Source organism: Balearica regulorum, chromosome 17 (genome assembly GCF_011004875.1).
Source record: "Balearica regulorum gibbericeps isolate bBalReg1 chromosome 17, bBalReg1.pri, whole genome shotgun sequence".
Taxonomy (NCBI): Eukaryota; Metazoa; Chordata; class Aves; order Gruiformes; family Gruidae; genus Balearica; species Balearica regulorum.
This window is the reverse complement of record NC_046200.1, coordinates 1,894,979-1,916,759: the sequence shown is the minus strand read 5'-3', so window position 1 is coordinate 1,916,759 and position 21,781 is coordinate 1,894,979. Positions and strand designations below refer to the sequence as shown.

At 45.8% G+C, this 21,781-nt stretch overlaps 3 protein-coding genes across 7 annotated transcripts; 2 read left to right on the top strand and 1 right to left on the bottom strand.

Moving 5' to 3' along the window:
• Nucleotides 1–498: 498 nt before the first annotated feature.
• On the top strand, nucleotides 499–13,849 carry USP30 (ubiquitin specific peptidase 30). Of its 2 annotated transcripts, none has more exons than XM_075769789.1 (13): nucleotides 499–655; nucleotides 959–1,068; nucleotides 1,994–2,176; nucleotides 3,434–3,537; nucleotides 4,401–4,499; nucleotides 5,215–5,254; nucleotides 5,549–5,643; nucleotides 6,354–6,413; nucleotides 7,521–7,607; nucleotides 8,193–8,273; nucleotides 9,300–9,519; nucleotides 10,271–10,379; nucleotides 10,741–13,849. In XM_075769789.1, exons 1-13 carry the CDS (start codon nucleotides 585–587, stop codon nucleotides 11,003–11,005), a joined length of 1,524 nt encoding a protein of 507 aa, XP_075625904.1. In that variant the 5' UTR covers nucleotides 499–584; the 3' UTR covers nucleotides 11,006–13,849. The 2 variants fall into 2 exon arrangements, with proteins under 2 accessions (XP_075625904.1, XP_075625903.1); XM_075769788.1 differs by having other exon boundaries at nucleotides 5,212–5,254.
• On the bottom strand, nucleotides 10,856–16,683 carry ALKBH2 (alkB homolog 2, alpha-ketoglutarate dependent dioxygenase). Of its 3 annotated transcripts, XM_075769797.1 has the most exons (5): nucleotides 16,332–16,683; nucleotides 15,524–15,722; nucleotides 14,930–15,384; nucleotides 13,839–14,252; nucleotides 10,856–10,994 (listed from the first exon to the last, which is right to left on the bottom strand). In XM_075769797.1, exons 1-3 carry the CDS (start codon nucleotides 16,534–16,536, stop codon nucleotides 15,075–15,077), a joined length of 714 nt encoding a protein of 237 aa, XP_075625912.1. In that variant the 5' UTR covers nucleotides 16,537–16,683; the 3' UTR covers nucleotides 10,856–10,994; nucleotides 13,839–14,252; nucleotides 14,930–15,074. The 3 variants fall into 3 exon arrangements, with proteins under 3 accessions (XP_075625912.1, XP_075625911.1, XP_075625913.1); XM_075769796.1 differs by having other exon boundaries at nucleotides 13,839–15,384; XM_075769798.1 differs by lacking the exons at nucleotides 10,856–10,994; nucleotides 13,839–14,252 and having other exon boundaries at nucleotides 15,261–15,384; nucleotides 15,667–15,722.
• Nucleotides 16,684–16,752: 69 nt separating this feature from the next.
• UNG (uracil DNA glycosylase) lies at nucleotides 16,753–21,623 on the top strand. 2 transcript variants are annotated; one of them, XM_075769794.1, is made up of 7 exons: nucleotides 16,753–16,925; nucleotides 17,543–17,743; nucleotides 17,860–17,955; nucleotides 18,720–18,817; nucleotides 19,239–19,327; nucleotides 19,567–19,745; nucleotides 20,271–21,623. In XM_075769794.1, the coding sequence occupies exons 1-7, from the start codon at nucleotides 16,836–16,838 to the stop codon at nucleotides 20,409–20,411; spliced, it is 894 nt and encodes a 297-aa protein (XP_075625909.1). In that variant the 5' UTR covers nucleotides 16,753–16,835; the 3' UTR covers nucleotides 20,412–21,623. The 2 variants fall into 2 exon arrangements, with proteins under 2 accessions (XP_075625909.1, XP_075625908.1); XM_075769793.1 differs by lacking the exon at nucleotides 16,753–16,925 and having other exon boundaries at nucleotides 17,356–17,743.
• The last annotated feature ends 158 nt before the right edge of the window (nucleotides 21,624–21,781 follow it).

Here is a 21,781-nt window from a genome sequence, read left to right as displayed (position 1 = left end):
AATACTTCTTTCTCTGAACAATCCCCAAAAGGCAGCAGTTAAAAACCAAAAGCTAACAGCTCTGGGAGGAGGGCAGACAGAGCGGGGCCCTCCAGGATGGGGTGCAGGGGGAGAGGGGTGTCAAGGCAGCCCGGGGCAGCCCCAGAGCTACGTGGTGACAAGAGCTGCTCTCTCTCCGTGGGGTTTGGACGGTTTCATAGAATCACGGAATCATTTCAGTTGGAAAAGACGCTTAAGACCACCGAGTCCAACCGTTAACCCGGCACTGCCAAGGCCACCACTAACCCATGTCCCTAAGCACCACAGCTACGCCTGTGTTAAATACCTGGCATTTAAACCTGGGATTTAATACCCGGAGGGGATGGGCGGCGCGGTGAGCTCCGTTACACCCCCGGCCGTGCCCGGTTGAGGGGCCGGCCCGGAGCAGCCCACCCCCCCGCGGCCCTAGCACCCAGCCGCCGCCCGTTGCTAGGGGCGGTCCGTGCGGTAACCGGGCACCCCGCGCCACTTCCGGCGCTCCGCCGCCCCGTCCGCCGCGCCGCCTGCCCGCGGGGCCCTGGTTCCGGCGGGGGTGGGGGGGGGGGATGCTGCCCGGCGGCGCCGCGGAGGCGGACGGGACGGTGCGGCGGTTGCTGCGGGCCGGAGCAGCGGCCAGGTCAGCGGGGACGGCCCGGGCGGGTAGGCGGGCGGGGGGGCCACGGGGGCGGCCCGGGCGGAGTGGCGGGGCCGGCGGCCTTTCCCGTGCCCGGGCCAGACACCGAGCACCGGGAACCATACCGGGAGGAGGACGTTAAAGCCCGCGGGAGCGGTGTGAGCCTCCTGGGCGTCCGTGTCCGTCCTCCCCCCCCCGCCCCTTCCGTGCGGGTGAGACGCGTCTCTGCAGCCAGAGGTAGCGACTCCCGGTTGTGGCGGGTTTTTTTTGTTTGGTTTTTTTTTTTTTTTATTTTCCCCGTTTCAGGTATAAAGCGATGAAGAACTGGGGCGTTATCGGGGGGGTCGCCGCCGCGTTGGCGGCAGGAATGTACGTGCTGTGGGGTCCCATCACGGAGAGGAAGAGGCGCAGGAAAGGTAAGGGGGAGGCGGCAGCCGCCGGCCTGTCAGGGAGCGCGGGGGACAGCCGCCTCCTGCCCCGCCGTGCCGGCCCGTCCCTCGCACACCTGCCTGGGCGTCGGTACCGGCTCCTCTACGTCATTTTCTCGTCCTAAAGATAAAACGTTGGTCGCTGTCCTGCCTAGAAATGTAACCGATTAAAAAAAAAAAAAAAAAAAGGAAATTGAACAAAGGATTTTTGTTACTTATGTAACGCACTAGTTGTATCAATTCACATTTTTCCAAAATTGGGATTTACTAGATGTATCTGCGTCTTGCGATAAGTTCGTTACTGAACCGCTGCAGGTAACGCACTTTATTTTGTGTTTTGTAATTTCTTATTGAGCATTAGCACAAGAGAAAGTCTCTGGCTGAGTAGAGTTGTAGAGAAATAACCTCTTACTAATCCTCGGAAACCCGGGAGTTTTCGTACCAATGTGCTAATCTGAGCAAAAGAGATTTTTCACCAAACCAAGCTGAAGCACACGACAGGGCAGTGGTCTCCCCGCGGGCTCCTGTCTGCTCGCACAATAAAGGGCTCCTACGCTTTATGTTGTGACCAAGAATTTTACAGTTTCTACGGCATCTTGCAGATAATCCTGAACCTTGGTGGTATTGATAGGAATCTATTCCTATCAGGAAAAACCCGCAGTATTTTCCAAAGCAATTTAAAGAAGATTTTTACAGTAAGATTTTTTTACAGTAAGACCACCATGTCTATAAACACTTTACAGCATGCTGTTGTACATACCAGGGTCTTCTAGTTTTCACTGGGTAGAAGTACCAAATAAGCAGAAATAACTAAATTTTAATGTAATTTTAATACCTATCCCAACGCTTGCTACTGAAAACACTAAGGTTTTCCTGGACTTTATGGTGTAAACTCCTACACTTCTATTTGTAGGGCTTGTACCTGGCCTTCTTAACTTAGGAAACACCTGTTTCATGAACTCCTTGCTGCAAGGCTTATCTTCCTGTCCATCTTTCATCAAGTGGCTGGAGGAATTTACAGCACAATACAAGACAGACCAGAACCAGTCCACTGAGCATCAATACTTGTCGGTCACTTTGCTGCATCTCCTAAGAGGTACTTCAACATTTTCATGTTGCGATAAACTAAGAAGAAAATATTTAGCATAAATGTTATCATTTCTAGCCTCCTTTCCTAAAGAAAGGAAGCTCACGTGGTCTTGTCTTCCCCTCTTTTTAATTTCCCTCTACTAACTTTGGCCAAGTTCAACCAACTTTCACAAAGGGGTAGAGATCCAACAGGTATTAAGTTGCTGTACGGAGCCTTGAACAAGGCAAGGCCCAGCTGTGTGTGTCCCCAAAGCTGTTCGTTTCTTGGCCAGCAGCTGAAAGGTTTCAGATTTTGTTTGACTGGCCTGGCAATCGAAAAGCAGTGGGCGGCCAAGCCAGCATCATGCACGTGGTTCCAAAGAAGCTGTTTGCCAGCAGGCTGAACAAATCGAGGTAGAGGGCAACAGGGGTGCTGAAAACGTGGTTGTGGAACCCACTGCCACAGGCTTTAATGTGTTTGCTGTTTAGGGAGTATTAATGGTTAAAACAATATGAATATGGACTCGGTATAATTGAAGACATAGGGAAAATATTTTCACAGTTACATGAACACTCAGAATTCTATATAAAAGAAAAATAATGCATTATAAAATAATTGAAGGATTTTTTCCCAAGCTTACCATTTTACCCAAAATATGGACTATTAGGTGAGATACTTTGTGTGATGTTGGATACAAACGTTCAAGCCTCTAAGCCCAATCTGGTACCCCATTTCAGACTTGCCCCTGTGCTAAATTCGTGCATCAGTTACATCCTGTTTAAGCAATTTGTTGGCTCTCCCTGGCTTTCCTCACAGGGCTTAGTTTAAAAGGAAATCTCTTAGAAGTTCTCCCATCTCGGGGTACTGTTCATACTAAAATTGTGCTGATTAAGTCTGTACATTTAACTGATGGAAGGATGATGGGGCACTAATACTGGGGTCTCTGTGACATGTAAAGTACCAGTTTCTACCCAATCCACTAGTAAAAATTTGTCTTTTCAGACAGTGTTTGTATTTATTCTCTCTGTATCAGTTCACTGAGAAACCTTTACATTTGCATATGAATTAGATGAGGTGAATGTATGCAATCAGTTAGCCTGAGTCAGATGAGAATGGTAAATAATACATACTAGTTTGATTGTCACTGTCTACCTGTCTTAATCGAGAATAACTGCTGTAATCGATTCTATGATGCTTAAGTAACATAAAGGCTAAGATAAACAGATTTGTGTTCTAACTGTTCTTTGTGGCTCCTTCTGACGTGTTTAAACACAATGTCTCTAGCTTTATCCTGTCAAGAGGTAATGGAAGATGATGTCCTGGATGCAAGCTGCCTGTTAGAAGTTTTAAGGATGTACAGGTGGCAGATCTCATCATTTGAAGAGCAGGTGATTACAGAATTCCAGTTGGACTGCCTGATATACGCTTCAGTTCTCAGATATGGAATAACAGAAAATTGAAGCTATAGTACAAATAGCCCTGAGTGTCAAATCTGCATCTTTGCTATAGCGAAAAGTTTACTTTAAAAAGTGAAGGAAAACAACCATGTGATTGATGAATGGTGTTTTCAGTTTGCTTAGATATTCGTCATGGAAACCCTGGCTGCTTCAAACCTTCATACTTCATTACCGTTAGATTTGGTCCAATGGAGACGGTGATATTAAAATAGAAGGGATCCAGCCCTAACTTTGCTATCGATAATGAGTCTGTGCTGATGTGCCATGCTGCTTCGAGGGATGGACTCTACTTCCCTAACATTTACACATTTAGTTACATGTAACATACAAGATTTCTAATTCTTGTTTTCAGTATTTTCACCCCCTAAGTGCAGCTGGCCAATGAACTCAATTATCTCACTCATGAAATACGGTTCTATCTCTTATACTTCAGAGCCAAAGCAAATAGCATAGATTTCAGTTGTGCTTTTACTGCAATCAAGGAAAGCAGGCATTTGTGCATTCATTTTTCTTTTTTTCTCCAAGTGTTTTAGTCTCTTTTGAGTTTATATGGCCCAGAATATTTTTAGTAACGTGTGCTGTTACGAAGTTCAACTTTATAGAAAAAGCTTTTTGGCAAAACTGCAGCAGATGCACAAGTGATTACTATCAATACATAAAGTGGGCTCTAAGCAGTAGTTTTTCCTTTAATTTCCTACTGCAATGATGTAGTCATACATGTATCAGCACTCCTGGCAAAGGTCTTGATGTCTTTTGGTTTTGCTTCCTCTGAGTCTTATGCCTCTATTTAATAGGATGCTCATGAACTATTTCACGTCCTTACCTCTTCATTAGAAGATGAACGGGATCGTCAGCCACGTGTGACACATTTGTTCGATGTGCATTCACTGGAGGTGATTTCTTTACCAATGTTACTTCATTGTCAGGAGACGCTTCCGTAGGCTGCCTAGATTCCTAAGTGTGTCAAGTATAAAGTGTCTGTTTAGAAACTGAAGATATTTTCATTATGTTTACAAAGCTGTTCTTTACTACTCTGATAGAAATGAAACAATAGGTCAGGCAAGCTAAAGAATAAAAAAAGGGTTTTGTAAGCAAATATATTTTCAGTGATCTCACTTTCATGACGGCTTCTGCATTCCTAAATCCATTGAACATAGGGATTGCAGTACTTGGACGGAACAGTAGTCCATCTAAGCAGTTACTCTTATCTGCCAGAGTTGACATATGGAAGAGGTTTGAAAACTGCAAAACAGACTTCTATGGAATAGTGAAATTTAACTTATCCTCCAGTTTAGTGGTAAACTTAATGCACGCGGAAAGTTTCTGTCTCTTTTTGTCTCAAATATATACAAAAGGTCTATAAAATCTGTTAAGCTTTTATTTCAGCACTCTGAGACAGAGAATTTTGCAGGATAATTATTCATTTTATTAGAAGTGTTCTTTTTGTCACTTATAAAGGTGTTGCGTACCAGTTTTTTGGCCTTCCTCAAATATAAAGAGACACTAAAACTCCCCAAAAAGTGTATTAGGGATGAAATAAGAACATATTTAATACTTAATGCTTTCTAAGGTGGGGTTAATTAAATCTTTTCTCTTCCTCTATAGCAGCCAGAAATAACCCAAAAGCAAATAAGCTGCAGAACAAGAGGTATGCTTTTTTCCATTCTGAAATACGAATATTCAGTCATAGTGTGGTCACTTTGTTTATTAAGGGGATAAGACTGATTTTTCTCTGTATTGGACTGAAATACATCTCTTCAGCTGTAAAAAACCAAAACCAAAAACAAAAAAACCCCCCAAAACCCCCAAACATTAATTATGTGTCAGTGGGACAGAGTATGTTCTAGAGCAGTTACTTTTGTTACTGTGGGCCGAAAATGTGGAATTGTAGTGGTGAACATGGATGTATTGAAAATAAAAGAATTTCAACTTTGTGTTTCAGGGTCTCTTCCCCCTGTGTCAAATCACTGGAAATCTCAGCATCCTTTTCATGGAAGGCTGACCAGCAACATGGTTTGCAAACACTGTGAACACCAGGTACAAGAATGTGTGCCTCGTAGTATGTATACGTGAAGAAGGATGCCCGACAGTCGGAGCACATTCTGAAACCATCATCCCTTGTTTCTGACATAGTTGGTTTAAGCTCCAAAGGTTTGCAGGACTGACAGCTTAGACTGTTACTTTTCCAGGTACTTATTTTGGCTTTGGTGCTGAACGTGAAAGTATCACAAAATATACTGGAGAAAATTAAGTGTGATCCACGTTGTGGGGATGATAGCTGTCTCATCAGACAGAGTAACAGCTGTCTTATTATATTTATGTTCAGTACCACAGCTATCATATATGGAAAATCCACTCACATGGGTAGCACTTTAGGACTAGCTATCCATTCAGCACGTGGTATTGAGGTTGCACATGCAAAGCCAAATTAAGTTGCAGTCCAGTTATGCAGAGTAAGGAGATGAAGATAACCTGGATAAAGAGAAAATACAGGAAGTAAATCTCATTTGTAGATCAAACCGTAAGACTATGTTTCGTACATTTACTTTTCAAAAATTTGCAAACAAATTTAGAGGGGCAGCTTCAGCAGAAACAGGCTAAGTAGGACCTCGTGTACTGCATCACTCCACTTGGGAAAGATAATTATGGACAGCAGAGGGCATATGTTCACTTTGTGTGAGGTTGGTTGGTTTTTTTGGACTGTCATAAATTTTAGCTCACTGGATACGTGAAATATTTTCTTGCAGAGTCCTGTGAGGTACGATACCTTTGACAGTCTCTCGCTGAGTATTCCAGCAGCTGTGTGGGTATGTATCCCTCACTGACGCATGGTCCAGCCAGTCTGCCATAGCTTTATCTTCACTAGTTCCTTTTTTAAGATGCTACAGCCTAAGCGTGAATGAGTCGCTGCAGGTTATTTTCTTGCCTGTTCATAAACGATCCTGTTGTAGTAATACAGTTCCTCATCACTAACGTGTTAGTGCAAATTACCAATTAGTATAACAACCGTGACTTTGTTGACACCAATAGAGTTTTCTGTTTCTCCTGGTGGAGTATTTGGTCCCTTCTGCGTAATTCAAACAGACCAGATTGTATCCAGACCAGATCGTATCCTGAGGGCTGCGTGTTTCTGGCAGCCTTGGAAGGTGACCTTTGGGTGCTCTGTCTGGTGGTAGTACACAACTTATGCAATACAAGCTTGCGGATCAAGTGATTTTATTTCTGTTTCTTTCTGGCTTTCTGAAAAACTTCAAATGACAAAGGACTGTAGATTTTTGAGGCAAAATGCATGGGAAGTTATTGAAGTATAATGGTTTGTTACTTAATGTCCGCTAGAGATTTGTCTTTCTAGACAAGGAACAGCTATTTGTACTTATGGAAACTCTGACTCGTACCTACAGAATACATGCCTGGACAGCCAGGATTGGGAGTTGGACACATCTTCTGCTATTTGTTTTATTTTATGCCATCATTGAAGATTATATCCTTCATCCTTGGCAGTATGTAGTACAGTCTACAAGGAAGGATAGGAAGGAGTGCCTAAATTCAAGTAAATGCTGTATTTCTCCTATGTAGAGGGGTGAGCTGTGAAGTGCTAGAACTTTAGGGGAAAAATAGGAACCGGGCCACGAATCTGTAGTTTAAAACCCCACTAACGGAGTCACACAAGGAGTCTTACTATTGTTCTTATCTACAGGCTGCAATGTTTTCCATATTTAATCCATGCTGAGGAAGAATCCCCATAGTTAGCTACATCATCAGTGTTCTATAGGAAAGCCATTTAGTCAGTTTTCCCAAGAAATAAGTCTGCAATTCTGCAGTTTCTGTGGAAGAAATCAGGACAAATCCTTTCACAAAATTAAGTGGTATGTATCCTAAAATTACTGCAAATAATTTTGGTTTCTTGTACTAAGGGTCGTCCTATGACACTGGACCACTGCCTCCATCATTTCATCTCCTCTGAATCTGTGAAGGATGTTGTGTGTGACAACTGCACTAAAGTATGTCATTTTAATTTATATCACCTTCTAGCTCAGTTTTAAGCCTGCTGACAGAATTATGGCTTCAGTTTTCTACTCCTTTCTTCGTGACTTCAGGAAAGCCTCCAGCCTGCCTGGGATTTCTTATATTTGAAATGGAATTCTTATCTCACTGAGTATTTTGAAGCTTTACTTATTACTAGTATTACCAAATTTACAAATATTTTATTCTGTAATTACCAGGTATTATTTAGATAACACTTAGCACAATTTTTTTGTTCTGGTATTTTAATTTCATGATAGCACAGAGCCAAAGTGGCTCGTTTGAAAACCGACAGAAATGGCATATGACTGCACGTAAACCTGGAGACTGGGCTTGTTCTGTAAATGCTCGATTCTGCTTGATTTCGGTTTAGAATTCTGATCTGTTAGGATAGGCCAGCAATTCTTAAGAAAGTTCCTAGAAAACTGCAGGTGTAATTAATGTACTGGGCATAATTCTAGATAAAGAATTGGTTTTGTCTGCAGTGTGCAGACCTGTGCTGTTATGTGGAATCTGATACAGCAGGTAATCAAATGGCTTTATCCTCTTCCCTTTGATTTCAGATTCAGGCAGAAGGGACTCTGAACGGACAGAGCATAGAAAACCAGAGAACAACATTTGTTAAACAATTAAAATTAGGAAAGGTGAGGCAAGCTAACCCTCCAAATCTATTTTAAGTCCTATTATACAGTAATTTCTTTGATCTCTTTGGTTGATGTTTACTTCTTGGTATTAGACTAATGTTTTACATAAAAAAAGTAAGTGGATTTGTCAAATATTTGTAGGCACTGAGGCCTTAATTCAGCAAAACATCAAACTCTATAGCTTAAAGAACATGAGTATTGTACTATTTTTCAGCAAAACAATTAAACGTGAGTTTGGTTCAGTAGCAGTTCATATGTCTTGTATTAATTCTTGATTTCCTTGGTAAGTGTTTGTAGGTTGTTTAGCAATTGCACGTTTCAAAGAAATTAAAATGTTGTAAATACAGCTGGTTTAAAACAAGTGAATATGGTGCTAAACTTCAGGTGTAATTTCTGTGGGAAGCTCTTATTATTTTTTTGCTCTGTAATCATGTAATGCAGAGGACAACAGGGCACTGGTCTGTAATTAAGAGCCTCAGGTGCCACCAATAGTAGTAGGTACTTATTGATAGAGGTTGACCTTGGCATGATGTTGAATGTCAGATATTTATAACTACTTGACCTTTTTCTCCTTGTACTCTCGCTGTGCAAAGCCATTACTTATTGAGCATTAGCAAATGTCTTACAAAAACGTGCTGCAACCAATTCCAATCCTCCATTCTACCTCACAGATCAACAAGCTAGATGAGATTGTCAGGTGGGCTTTTTAGGAACATGCATGTATTTTTATTGATTTTTTTTCTTCCATTTGGAGAAAACTGTTAACATTGGCTATCCTACTGCCTAGTGAGCAAGCAGGAGTGGCATTATCAGAAACCACAAGTTGTGAGTTAGTGCCATGTCTTAGGGATACTATTGCCAATAACCTTACACACAGATACAGTAGCACGTAAGGGAACAGTTCGATGATGTTTTTCCTTATCTACTAGACTTGCCAGTTCTGTTAGTATGCTTTTAACTTGAATAGCTGTTTCTCTTCATTTAAAATGTATTTTGACTCTCCTTTTTTATGGAATATTGCTGAAGCTCCCTCAGTGTTTGTGTATCCATCTGCAAAGACTGAGCTGGTCAAACCAAGGCACTCCTCTGAAGCGTCACGAACATGTACAGTTCAATGAGTTCCTGATCATGGACATCTACAAATACCGCGTTCCTGTTCATAAATCAAGCCAGAATGAGCTGAATCAGAAACAGTCTGAAGAGACAGCACCTGGGACAAAGGATGGGATAGCAGTAAAACCTTCAGGTACTTATTCTGAAAAGAAAATCTATGTTTCAGTGATTGAAGTCCCCATGAGGACCAGGGCTTGTGAACGTGAGGCTGCTCCTATCTGTCTATAGAGGGCCTCATCTGCTCGGTGATAAAACATTCTGATCTGCAGAATGGACGTAAGAGCAGTATCTTTATTTGGATCTGTGCAAAGAGGACAGGTAGAAATCCCTTTGCCAGCAAGCATTAGGATACCCTGTTCCAAGTTTACAGTTCAGTTTTGAGAATTTAATTCGATCCTACTAAATATTAAAAAACCCCTTACAAACAAACAAAAAACATCCCAGATAGCGTAGAGCTTGCATGTTTTATCTCCAAAGGACAATGGAATGTTGAACTCAGGAAGTCCTAGGGATTATCTTGTTAGTGACATCTTCTAAGGCTTCAGGACAAGCATAGAAAGAATGCTGGGAATGGTGACTTCTTAAAAAAAATTAGAAAATCAGCTGTAGTAGGTCTGTCATGTAGGCAGCTCAATTTTCTGTTTAGTTGGGATTTTGTAAATATTGTCATTTTCATATTTGTGTCATGAAAAACCAATTACCACTGTCTTTGGATATTATACTCCTCTGCATCTCTTAAGGGATCATGATATGTAATGAACTAAAATAAGTAAAACCTTTCATCGCAGAATATGAAAGTGTACTGCAGGAACCGAAGCACTGGTACTAGCAATACTAACTTAAATGCTACTATTAAATTACTGAATGTCTATTTTCTCTTGCAGATGCAGAACAGTCATCTGGTACTAAACCGCTCTTTATGAATGGTGCCTGCTCCCCTTCATTTTTAATGTCCTCCGGAACTTTTCCACTTGCTACATTCCCGGAATGCAGGTAAGTTAGAGATTTGCACCCCATAATTTCTGTCCCTTCAAATTAGATCTTTATTCTAAGGCTGCATAGTCACAGAATTTAAAATCTATTCCAGCTCCTGTGCAGAATTTTTTTGCTTTTCTCTTGGCCAATTTTCAGTGGTTGTCTTTGGCTCCATTTCTCTCCCAGAAAAAGGAGTAAGGCATATAACAAGCAAACCTCAAAATCTCCTTTCTCTGGTTCATGGTGCAGTAAATCATCCTTCTGAATAGCCATAATCTAAAAAGAAACTGCAACTGAAGACAAATTAAGCGGTGCTGCTCCTGGTACGCATGTGATCCACAAGGGCTGCTGACCCTTTCCTTTCTCATTTGTCCTTCAGTTCCCCTGTGTACCTGTACCGTCTGATGGCAGTTGTGGTGCATCATGGAGACATGCATTCTGGACACTTTGTGACTTACCGCCGCTCTCCACCTTCTCCCAAGAACCCGCTCTCTGTCAGCAGTCAGTGGCTCTGGATTTCGGATGACACTGTTCACAAGGCCAGTTGGCAGGAAGTCCTTTCTTCTAGTGCTTACTTGCTTTTCTATGAGCGTGTTCACTCGAGGGTACAGCACCAAAGCTTGGAGTTGAGGGCTAAAGAGTGATTGAGAGAGCAGAAGGACGAAAACTGACAAGCTTTCTCTACTGAGATCTACGTTGCACCTCCTGTCTGTTATGCAAATAATCTACCACAGGCCCGTTAACCTTCCCCTCCCTCTTTGGCAATGGCTGGCTCCGGCTGGGAGTTGTGTTTTGTACCAAAATTACGCTGCCCAAAGTTAGTCTGCTAACATTGTGCAGTCCAAAATATATCTGCATTAGAGAAGCATTTATTCGGTTAGGTAGTAATTTTGTCAACATCAGAGCTCTGAAACAGACATTTCAAACAGACTTCCCAAGGCTGTGTTCCATATTCTGACATGTATGTACATTTTCAAAGGGAGATGCTTAATCCTGTACATTTCACTGCAGACGTTTCTGAATAGGGGAGCCCCAGGAGCGGTTGATGGGAAGGTATTGTTATCAAAGGCAAAGATTTAAGAAACAAAGTGCCTTGAGCTTATCTAAATAGCTACATTACCATTGTCTGAGTCCACTTCGTTCTGATAAATGTCTCAAGATGATGGGATGAACTACTAATGGAATCGGATTTCTCTTGATATCCTAGCTAATCCATACAGTAAGGCATCTCTACATAACATGCACCATCCAAAAAACAACTTCCCAGTTCACGTCATTTTCCTAATATTTCAGTTCTTTATACATCATAGAAGTACTTCTGCTGATTCAAAGTGCAGTTTCCTTTTTCCAGGAGAAAAGATAATTTTTTTCATCTATTGAGAGCCAAGACCTTGGTTTATTGCTCTCTCTCTTTGGAATATAGCTGAAATCAAGAGACAGAAGTGTTTGCTAGCCATCAGTATTGCCATTTCCTTCGTCATTATCAAACTGTTGAATACGGTTGCTTGTAGTACTGACTACAACTTTTAATGCTGTGATTTCAAGGCTACTGTAATTGGTGTTCTAGACTCACCCTTCCTATTTTAATGCTGAAAACTGCCATTTCTCATCAACCATTCAGATACATGCTGCCTGGCTTGCAATTGAGCTTTACAGCTTGTACCAGCTGTGATTGTGAGCTGAGCTGTGTAGCAATCCAAGCATCCTTGTTAAGTCAGGGTATACACGATTGAATTGGGACTGGTGGGCACTGACTTGTCCTGTCCAGTAGTACAGCAGTGTGAAAAGACCGGTGTCGCTGCATTAGATACACAGATCGCCGCATCAATAGAAGTAAGGTGTACTTTGCTGCTCTAGATTGTTTGATGTGTAAAAAACCAAAATCCTGAGCAACTGGAGGGAGAAGCAGCACAAATCATCCTTTTGACTGCTTTTAAATTACCAGGAATAAAGTATATAGGCTATTTTTAGCTCTTTTCTATCCTTGTAAGCTTGGAGGGGGGAAAAAAAAAAAGACTTAATTCATCAGACAAGCTTTTTCAGTGTAAAATAGCAACTAAGTTTTCAAGTGGTAACAACTGTCTTAATAGTTTTTCAGGGCAGCTTTGTACCTCACATATTCATATTGCTGCCCAAAGCTCATAAACATTCAGAGTTCCTTAACGGGAGGCTCAAAACCAGCCAAAACAGGAGTGGTAATGGATGTATATGAAAAACTATTTACACAACTCATCATTCCAGAGTATGGATCACAATTCCTGCTCCAAGTAATGCTTGTAGGACATAAAATAGTCTTTATAAATCCACCAACGTACTAGTTCCTGAGGTATCCCCATCTGTGCTAGGCTAGCAGTAGCATGGTTTTAACCTATTTTAAGTTATGGAAAAACAACAAGAAAAACAAGAAAAGAAACCCTAGAGGGATGCAAAATGCCAAAAATGCCCTGGCCATTGAACCAAGACCTAAGGGATGTGCCGAAGGTGAAAGCCCTCCGTTCTGGGCAGCACAGGTGTGCAGGAGGAGCTCTGTAAAGCAATGCTGGGTATCACCCAAGGAACACCACCAGGCAAAGCATCTGGCTCCAGCAGGTCTACCATTTGTACCTCAGAACTTCAAGATATTTCCACTGCCAGCAGCGTATATTCTGCAATACCTATTCCCAACAGAATAGAGTTTAGAGTTTTTAACTCTGAATTTTTGTGAAGTTCATCTGAACAGGTCACTTTATGTAGAAGACAGTAGTGCTGGAGGTGGGTCAGAACATACGCACACAATGGACTAAAACAATGGACTAAATCTTCAACTCGTCAGCTTGCAACAGGGACGTACAGCCACACATTACTGCAAGCTTGCATGTTGAAGATATTTTTCTCTTTCTTTTGTGTAGAGCTGCTTACCCACAGGGGCCAGTTTGGTGAGAACGAAAGCACAGTCGCTACACGACAAACTGCTCACTCAGCTGCAGATTTACTCTGAAAGGTTCCTCAAGGGCTGTAAAGATGAAGGTTGAGTAGTCAGGATTTGTTCTAGCTTTCACCGTTAGGAAGGAGTAGATGGTTTGGCTTAGCCCTCAGTGTGAGGAAGGAAGCAAAGTGTCAGCACGTTGGTCCTGAGCTGTGCTGGATACTCCCAGGCCACTGTGAGCATCAAAGACCTCTGCAGATGTTTGCCACCCAACCCTCATCTTTTGAGGTCACTGGGCTCTGTGCAGGCACACCAGGCTTATCAAACACTGTTGTTTGTTACTCATAAGCTTCTATGGTGGAAAAGGTGTTAATAAAATGTAAAAGGTTAAAAAACATCAGATAAGACTTCCAGGATGACATCTCTGTGTTTGGATTATTCTTGTTTTATTTTGTGCATTATTTAAAAATGTATGATATTCTAGTCAAACCACTTGCACTGCTATCTGAAGTTGCATTTTCACTTCAGGGTATTTTTGTAACTGTACAGTAGCAATAAAAGAACAAACTTACCAGAAAAAGTAGCTGTTCACGTGTGGCAATGTCTTGAGACAAAGACGAAGCTATAAACCAAACCACATTCGGTATATCTGATAGAAGAGCACTTCACGTTCTCTGGATAAGAAGCATTTATGCAGGAGCTCTTCATGCTGGTAGGGGCAGAGGGTGGGAAGTACCAACTCCAAATTGTCTGAACAGAGGTTAACTCCACAGCCCTAACAGAGCTACTGCTGAAGGACAGAGCCCATCACTGTTTCAGACGCTCGTAGCCTGGTTACATGGGGATCAGTTCACATTCTCGCTCAGTACTTATTGCTGCTTGATACCACGAGGCCTGTTGGTGACTTTGGGTGCTCCTTCCTCATTTCAGCAGGATTCACTCTCAGCATGGAAGGCGATGGCTTTCAGGTGGTCAGAAAGGAATCCCTAGGGATAATTATTTAGAAAAAACATGCTCTCAGAAGTTGTAGCCTTTCACACTGCATTGTCTGGTGTCCGCATAAATGGTACAGCCTAGTCTTTTCCCCAAAAGCTCATCTTAGGCTCCCTGGTTTCTGTAAAAAGGCCCAAGGGAAGACGAGGCTCTCTCCCTGTGCAGCAGCACCTCCTGCTTCCTCCTCCCCACCATGCTTCTGACCGAAAGAACCCAGTCTCCCATCTCAGCAGAGAAACACAAGCAGTCAAAAGTCACAGTGAGTGTAAAACATGCAGCCAGCCATGTCGCACTCACCGTATTCCTATCTTAGCACTCCTCTTTTTCACATCAGTCTCATTTGTATTTTATTTTTAAAAAAACAAACAAACCGTAGCTCACTGACAGAGCATAAAGTGTCACCTGCTGAATAGTACCAGCTTCCAGGCTCTCTCTAAATGATTACATCTTGTACTTTATAGTATTTATAAACTAATGCACTGATATCTGAAGGATATAGAGTATTTTGATCTTTTTGGAAAACTGGCTAGATTAAGATCAGTTGAGAACAAACTTCCTCCTGAGCGAAATGAGGATATGACTCATTCAAAATATGTACAGCAACTTTCCACGCAGAGAAAGTATTCTTGGCATTTAAGGTCAGTAGTCACAGTCTTTATTAGCAAGTTACCAATTACACTATCTCCTCTCCTGGTTTAACTTCTTCATCTGGTACCTTGAATCATCAAAAACAGTGTCTGAACAAGAAACTGCCAGTTGTGTCAGGGAAGAAAGCGGCTATTTTCAGAGACAAAAGACCTTGATTGCTGAGTATTTCACTTCTTGGCTACAGTCATCACTTTCCGAAACGTGAGGTTGATTCTTGGGGCAAGTACTCTCTTGCGGGTGGGCAGGCTGTGGTACCAGTACACATTGGTGGGGTACTTCATCAGCAGCAGGCTACCGTGGGCTAGCTGCAGCTTGATGGGCTCAATGTGGCACGTTGCATTTCTCCCTCTGGAATCACAATGCCTGAAAACAAAGTCCCTGCAAGCTCCGAAGGACACAGACGCAATAGGACTGCGTGGAACCAGTTCTCTCTCGTCATCTCGATGTTCGCCTATGTGGTCCCCACCGTCTTTATATCTGTGCACAGAACAGATTAGTTAGTTCTTCTACCGATCCAATTAAATGAATGTCAGACAGCTCCTCAGTGATCTGTGCTGCAGGAGCAACTTTTCACTTGAACAACAAGTTGCTTGATGCAACTGGAAATCAGTCATACCTGTTAATAAGAACAAAATTAAAAGTATGTCCTGTGGCCAAAGTGACGCGGTCTCTGATACGGTTGAGAACTGGGATCCACGGCTTGGGAGAGAAGGTAACGCCCGAGTAAGTGTACGTTAACTCAGGGTCTCCATAGGTTACCTGCTTCCTTGGAATGTCATGCCATTTGCCAAACACGTGCAATTTCGTCATTTCACCTGTTGAAACAAGAAACGAGAAGGATCAAAACCAACTCTGTTATTACCGCTGCAGTTCACAGTTTCAACAGTCGTCTTGATCTGGAGCTTCTGTGAATCTCCAGCAGGACAACAGAAAGGAGGATGCTTATGACAACCCAAAAGCTGCCTGCCGTGTTCAAGTGTTTCTGTCCCAACAACGCACTTAACACTCACGCCTGACGCTGCTTTGCTATTCCCCTTGAACGGGACGAACGGGACTACCACCCCCACCGTATTCTGCTGTTGAATTAACGTGACCGGGGATATCTCATACACTACATCTACCAACAAACTCCGGTCGCCTTTCCAGGGCTGCCCCGGTTCTTTGGACACATTAAAACGTGACTGATCCTGCTTGGCGCAGGCTTCGAGCTAAGCAAAAACTAACCCTGTGGGATCAGATCCGTGCTTGTGCTTCACTTCGCAGGGCCCGACCGGGCAAACACCAGCCGCCCGCAGAACCCCGGGCACCATCCGGCAGCTCTGCCCAGGCCTCGGGCATCCCTGGGCGGGGGTACGGGGCGAGGTACGGGGGGCGTGCGGGGCGCCCGGAGCTGGGAGCGGCCCCCCTCCCCCGCCGGCCGTTACCTTGGAAGTACTCCACCTCCTCTTCCAGCTGCTGGAAAATCTCGTCAGCCTCGGCCTTGCCGAAGAGGAGCCGGTAGTCACAGCTCAGGCCCTCCGCGCGGATCTCCTGCCAGGGGGGCTGCCCCGAGGCGGGCTCCTCCGGCCGGGGCCTCTTCCCGCCGCCCCCCGCCTCCCCGGGGGGGCGTTTAACCACGTATCTGTCCATCAGCGCCCGCTCGGAGGCGCCGACAGCGGCGGGGGGATGTGGGGGGTATGCTGCGGGGACGCCCGTCTCAGCGCTGGCGCCTCCTCCCGGCAGCGAGACCGGGCGGTAACGGGACGGAGCCCTGAGGGAGCGCGGGACGGCGGGACGGACGCGCATGCGCCGGGGCGGGGCGGGGCGTGCCCCCCTCCCCTGCGGTGGTACCGCCCTCCCCGCGCACGCGCGCGCTTTTTGGCGCGAAATTCCCCTACCGCTCACTCACCCGCTCGGTACCGCGGCCGCCCCCTCACCGCTGTCCCGCCATGATCGGGCAGAAGACGCTACACTCCTTCTTCAGCGCCGCGCCGGCGAAAAAGCGCGGCCGCTCCCCGGAGCCGGGCGGCGATGCTGAGGTAGCGAGCGGGGGGCTGGCGGTACCGGCGGCCCTGGAGGGGGGAGAGGGGGCTGGCGGCTGGGGGAGGGGGCTGGCGGCTTGAAGGGGGGGGGGGGGGTCGCGGCGTTGGTGGCCGTTGGGCGCGCGGCGGTGGCAGCCGTTGGGGGGGGGGTGGGGAGACCACTCGCCGCTTCCAAAAAACCCGCGCTCCGTGCACGCCTGACTGATCTGCCACTCGAGACCGTGCTCCGCCGCTGCCCAATGGGCGCTGAGAGCCGCCGTTTCGTCAAGGTTGCTAGGTAGAGGGCCTCTCCGCCAGCTGTGGCAAGCCAATAGGGAGGAGCGAGCCCTTTCCCGTTGACCAATTAGAGAGCGGGAGTTTGGGCTACCGCTTGTGGGCGGGGCCCGCTTGGCGCTGTGTCCAATGGGGACGAGCCCGCCGTTGTTTTGCCGCGAAATACCCGCGTGCGGCGCGGCCGCCCTTGGGGGGGGGGGGGGGGGGCGGTGCGTGGCCGGGCTATGGCGGCCGCTTGGCTCCCGCTGCTGGGCCTGGGCCTGGGCCGGGGCCTGGGCCTGGGCCGGGGCCGCGGCGTCCCCCGCCCGTTCTGCAGCCGCCTCTTCGCCCGCCGTTACCAGGTCAGCGCCGCCAAGAAGGCGAAGGCGGCGGGAGACGAGGGAGGCAAGGCCTCGCCGCTGAGCCCGGAGCAGTTGGAGCGGATCCGCAAGAACAAGGAGGCGGCGCTGCAGCGGCTGGCGGAGCGGAACGTGCCCCCGGGCTTCGGGGAGAGCTGGCGGCGGCAGCTGGCCGGGGAGTTCTCGAAGCCCTACTTCATGGAGGTGGGTGAGGCGGGCTCGGCCCGAGCGGCGGGGCTGCGCGGCTGCTGCTCCCCGCTGCCCCCGGGCTGAACCCTCCTCCTCTTCCTCCTCCTCTTCCTCCTCCTCTTCCTCCTCAGCTGATGGCGTTTGTAGCAGAAGAGAGGAAGCGCTACACGGTCTATCCGCCCCCCGAGCAAGTCTTCACCTGGACGCAGATGTGCGACATCAGGGACGTGAGTAGAGCTGGGGGGTCGCTCCGGGTGCCGGTGGTTTGACGCGATGAAGACGCAGGGTTGGACGCGCCGTCCGCTGGATGCGCGAACGCGGGCGTTTGATCTGTCACGCGGATCCCGTCGTTTCTCTCGTGTAACTTCTTAATCCTGGCGTCTCTTTTCATCTCCAATACTGAAACGTGTTTTTATTGGTTATTACCCTCATTCACCACAGAATTTCCTTTAAAACTTTAGATGGACTTTTGACCTTATTTCCAGTGTTACCAGCTTAATGCGGTGCTTGATTTATGGGTCTCGTACATCTCTTGGGTTTTTTTAATTGATGTGTAACGAACTATAGTTAAAAAAAACAAAGACAGCATTTAAGGTAATCCCATTGCCGATAAGCTGTGTCAAAAAATATCGCAGCAAGTGTGGCATAAAACTAAAAGTGAGGGAAGCTACTTGGAAAATACCTTCACAAGGTGTTTTATTGTGGCTCTTTGGAAACGCAGGTCCTTTGCACTCCACATCTCTTCGTGAGCTTAGCAGCAAAGCTGTGGTGATGCTAATCCTTGGTGTTAGGTGGGGACTGTGTTCTTTCACTCGTGTATAATGAGATGACAGGAATTTAACTTCAGTTCCTGGGGTTTGGTGGTTTGGGTTTCATTTTGCTTGTGTCTGTGTTTTACTATAAAGCTCATTTATAAGCTTTTTTTTTTTTCTTTCCCTCTTTTGGGTATAATACTGTTTATAGTTCAGTGCTGACAAAGGTCTACTTTCAGGTAAAAGTTGTCATTTTGGGACAAGATCCGTATCACGGACCTAACCAAGCTCATGGGCTCTGTTTCAGCGTCCAGAAGCCTGTTCCTCCTCCCCCCAGGTAGGACAGAGCTCAATTCGCAAAATCCCTTTTGTTTACAAATTATTTGCAGTTTTGCATTACTTACGGCCGCGAGTCAGGTAATGATAGGAAGCGTGTTGCGACCACTGAAATTTGCGTTGTGCGTTGCCTGGGAAAAAAATCACTGCAAAATCATGGATAATTCTATATAGCTTGATATTCTGAAGAACACGCTGGGTGTAAATTTGTGTATTTAGTTTTGCTGAGACCTTCTCATTGAGCTTCTCTCCAGGCACACAAAGGGGAGGTCCTTGTTACCCCGCTTCTACAAACAGCTTTATTATCGTAAATGATAAGATTAAAATCAATACTTTTCTTGAACGGTGTAAGAGCAGTACGTGGTGCTGTCTGCTCTTATCTTTAACTGTGCATATTTAAAATCTGATGGTTTTGTTTGCAGCTTAGAAAATATTTACAAAGAGCTGTCTACAGATATTGAGGACTTCACTCATCCTGGTCACGGTGATCTAACTGGCTGGGCCAAGCAGGGTGAGTTAATGGGCACTCCAGTAACGCGTCCGCTGCAGGTCCTGAAGAAGCCTGGCTGGACAAAGGATCCGTGGTTGGAAACGGTCCATTTGTAAAAGAGAAAATCCATTCTGAGCTCCTGTCGCTTAGCGGGTGCCTTAGAATGAAAATTTAATTTATGCTTTCTCAGAGGAAGTAAGAAAAAGCCCGTTAACGCTCGATTTATGTTTCATCCTCTGTGTATCCGCTCTGTTTGGTAGGAGTGCTCCTACTCAACGCCGTCCTGACGGTGCGAGCCCACCAGGCCACCTCGCACAAGGAGAGAGGCTGGGAGCAGTTCACGGACGTGGTGGTGTCCTGGCTCAACAAGAACTTGCACGGGGTTGTCTTCATGCTGTGGGGAGCCTACGCCCAGAGGAAAGGCAGCTCCATTGACAGGGTACGGTCGCTCCGCATCTCTGCCCTCTCACTAATTTTTTTCTTCATCAGTTGGGCAGACACTAGAGGGCACTTCCCTTCCAGAGTTGGGGTTTTCTCTCTGCTTGAACCCTACCATCAACTTTAGTTGCCCTTCTCTTCCAGCTTAGCCTTTGCCAGAATTAAGCAACAAAAGTGGAGCAAGCGAAACCTTTTGTTGTCAGAAAAGCCTCTGGTTGAGGACAGAACTGTTTGTTTGGGTTTTTTTTCTGGGAAAAGGCTCATACATAAGTGTAAATGTTGTGTTGAGGATCACTGCGCTTGAAAAACGGCCAGGGTATTACTGCTGCTTTACGTAGTCCGTCCTCCCCTGCTCGGTGGGACGAAAGTCTCGGTCCTCATGGCCGGTTCTTTGTGTCCTCGGGCGGGCGGCTGAGGAGGTGGAGAGAGGAAATCACACCTGCTCGCTCGGGGCAGAAGCAGCCAGCCTTGTCCAGGGAGCTGAGAGCATGCAAATCTAACGGGCAGTTTCCTCTAACGCTTACAGAAACGCCACCACGTCCTGCAGACGGTTCACCCCTCGCCCCTCTCTGTCAACAGAGGGTTTTTCGGCTGTCGGCATTTCTCGAAGACGAATGAATTGCTCAAGAAATCCGGCAAGAAGCCCGTTGACTGGCGAGCGCTCTGAGCTGCGCGCAGAGACCACGGGGTCTAATGGTTGTAACAGCCCCTGTTTCGGGGGTTGTCTGGTTTCTGAAAAACAACTGCTGACCGGAGAATTGCTCTTCAGATGTTGATCAAGGAACAAATGGCCAAACCTTCAGAGATGTTATATTTTTTTAAATTTTTTTATTTTTTTTTTTTAAAGAGCAGATTGGAGTGTTACGTGGACAACTTCTCTGCTGTCTGAACAGGTCTCGGCCTGGTTTGAAACAAACAAACCAAAAAGTTCTATATTAATTCGTGTTCTTTGTTGTAGTGGGAATATATTTTCCGGCTCTTGTGAAGGGATGTCAATCCTTACAGCTGAAGCTGTTCAGCTTTTGTAAATACCCTGCTGCGCCTCCTCCCACCCCTTTGCTTCCTGCTGTGCAAATCCAGATTTCATACTTGGGGGTGTGGAGCTGACTCCACGGGGGGGAAAAAAAGGCAAATGCTGTTTGGTCTCAGCTTTTCACTGCAGATGATGAGATTTATTAGAAATACGGCCTCTTGGCACTGTGAAGACCATACGCTGTCAGAAGTGTTAGCTGGTGTACCGTACTCTCAAGATTTTGGGGTAAATCCCCCCCAGCAGCCGAGGGCAGACCCTGGCCGAGGCTCTGGCTGCGCTCAGAGATTTTGTTGGCATTTAGGGAGGAAAACCATCAGCTTCTGGGTTCTTGCTGGGTGCGTTAATCAGTCACTTGGATGACAGCTGAGCTGTGGTGACCACGAACTCTGTGGTCCCTGCCGATGGCAGCAGCGAAGGTTTGTTCGTCCAGATCCGCCGATTGAGGGGCCAGCGGTTGCAAATTATTTAGGATCTTAAAAGATCCTAAAGCGGAGCGAGTTCTGTGCTTTGCCTTCACTGGAGCAAATCGAGGTTTCTGGCCAGCGTTGAAAATAGCTGCCCGGACTCCAGGATGAAGACAAGGTTGGACTTGGCAGATCTGGGTTTCCAGTTCATCTCTGACTTCATAATTCCTTTAATGGAAGTGATGTGCCTTGGTTGCTGGGAAATTACATCAGTTTTTATAGAAAACCCTGTAAACCTTTCTTTGGTATTTGCTCCCGTAGGTGACACTAGTCCAAGTGAAGTTTACACGTTCTGTGGCTGTTGTGGTTTTTGGTTGGTTGGGGTTTTGTTTGGGTTTTTTCCCCTCCCAGTTTGTTTTTTAAATAAAAATTACTTAGTTTATGTTGTGGTGTGATCTTAGAGTGATAGGAAGGAGGGAGGGAGGGAGGGAAGGGTGCCCGAGCTGAGGCCCTGGCTCTGCGGTGGGTGCTGGCTCTGGGGGTGTCCGTGCTCCCCCAGGGGTTCCCCCCTGCTCCCCTCAGGGAGACAAAGCCACAGGA

Coding starts and splice junctions, on each gene's coding strand:
- USP30 (XM_075769788.1), top strand. CDS start 585: ATGCTGCCCGGCGGCGCCGCGGAGGCGGACGGGACGGTGCGGCGGTTG. Junction 5,255..5,548: donor AATAAGCTGCAGAACAAGAG/GTATGCTTTTTT, acceptor TTTGTGTTTCAG/GGTCTCTTCCCCCTGTGTCA. Junction 5,644..6,353: donor GCAAACACTGTGAACACCAG/GTACAAGAATGT, acceptor ATTTTCTTGCAG/AGTCCTGTGAGGTACGATAC.
- ALKBH2 (XM_075769796.1), bottom strand. CDS start 16,536: ATGGACAGATACGTGGTTAAACGCCCCCCCGGGGAGGCGGGGGGCGGC. Junction 15,723..16,331: donor GGAGGTGGAGTACTTCCAAG/GTAACGGCCGGC, acceptor TTGTTTCAACAG/GTGAAATGACGAAATTGCAC. Junction 15,385..15,523: donor AATTTTGTTCTTATTAACAG/GTATGACTGATT, acceptor TTCTGTGCACAG/ATATAAAGACGGTGGGGACC.
- UNG (XM_075769793.1), top strand. CDS start 17,426: ATGGCGGCCGCTTGGCTCCCGCTGCTGGGCCTGGGCCTGGGCCGGGGC. Junction 19,328..19,566: donor AACTGGCTGGGCCAAGCAGG/GTGAGTTAATGG, acceptor TCTGTTTGGTAG/GAGTGCTCCTACTCAACGCC. Junction 19,746..20,270: donor AAGGCAGCTCCATTGACAGG/GTACGGTCGCTC, acceptor TAACGCTTACAG/AAACGCCACCACGTCCTGCA.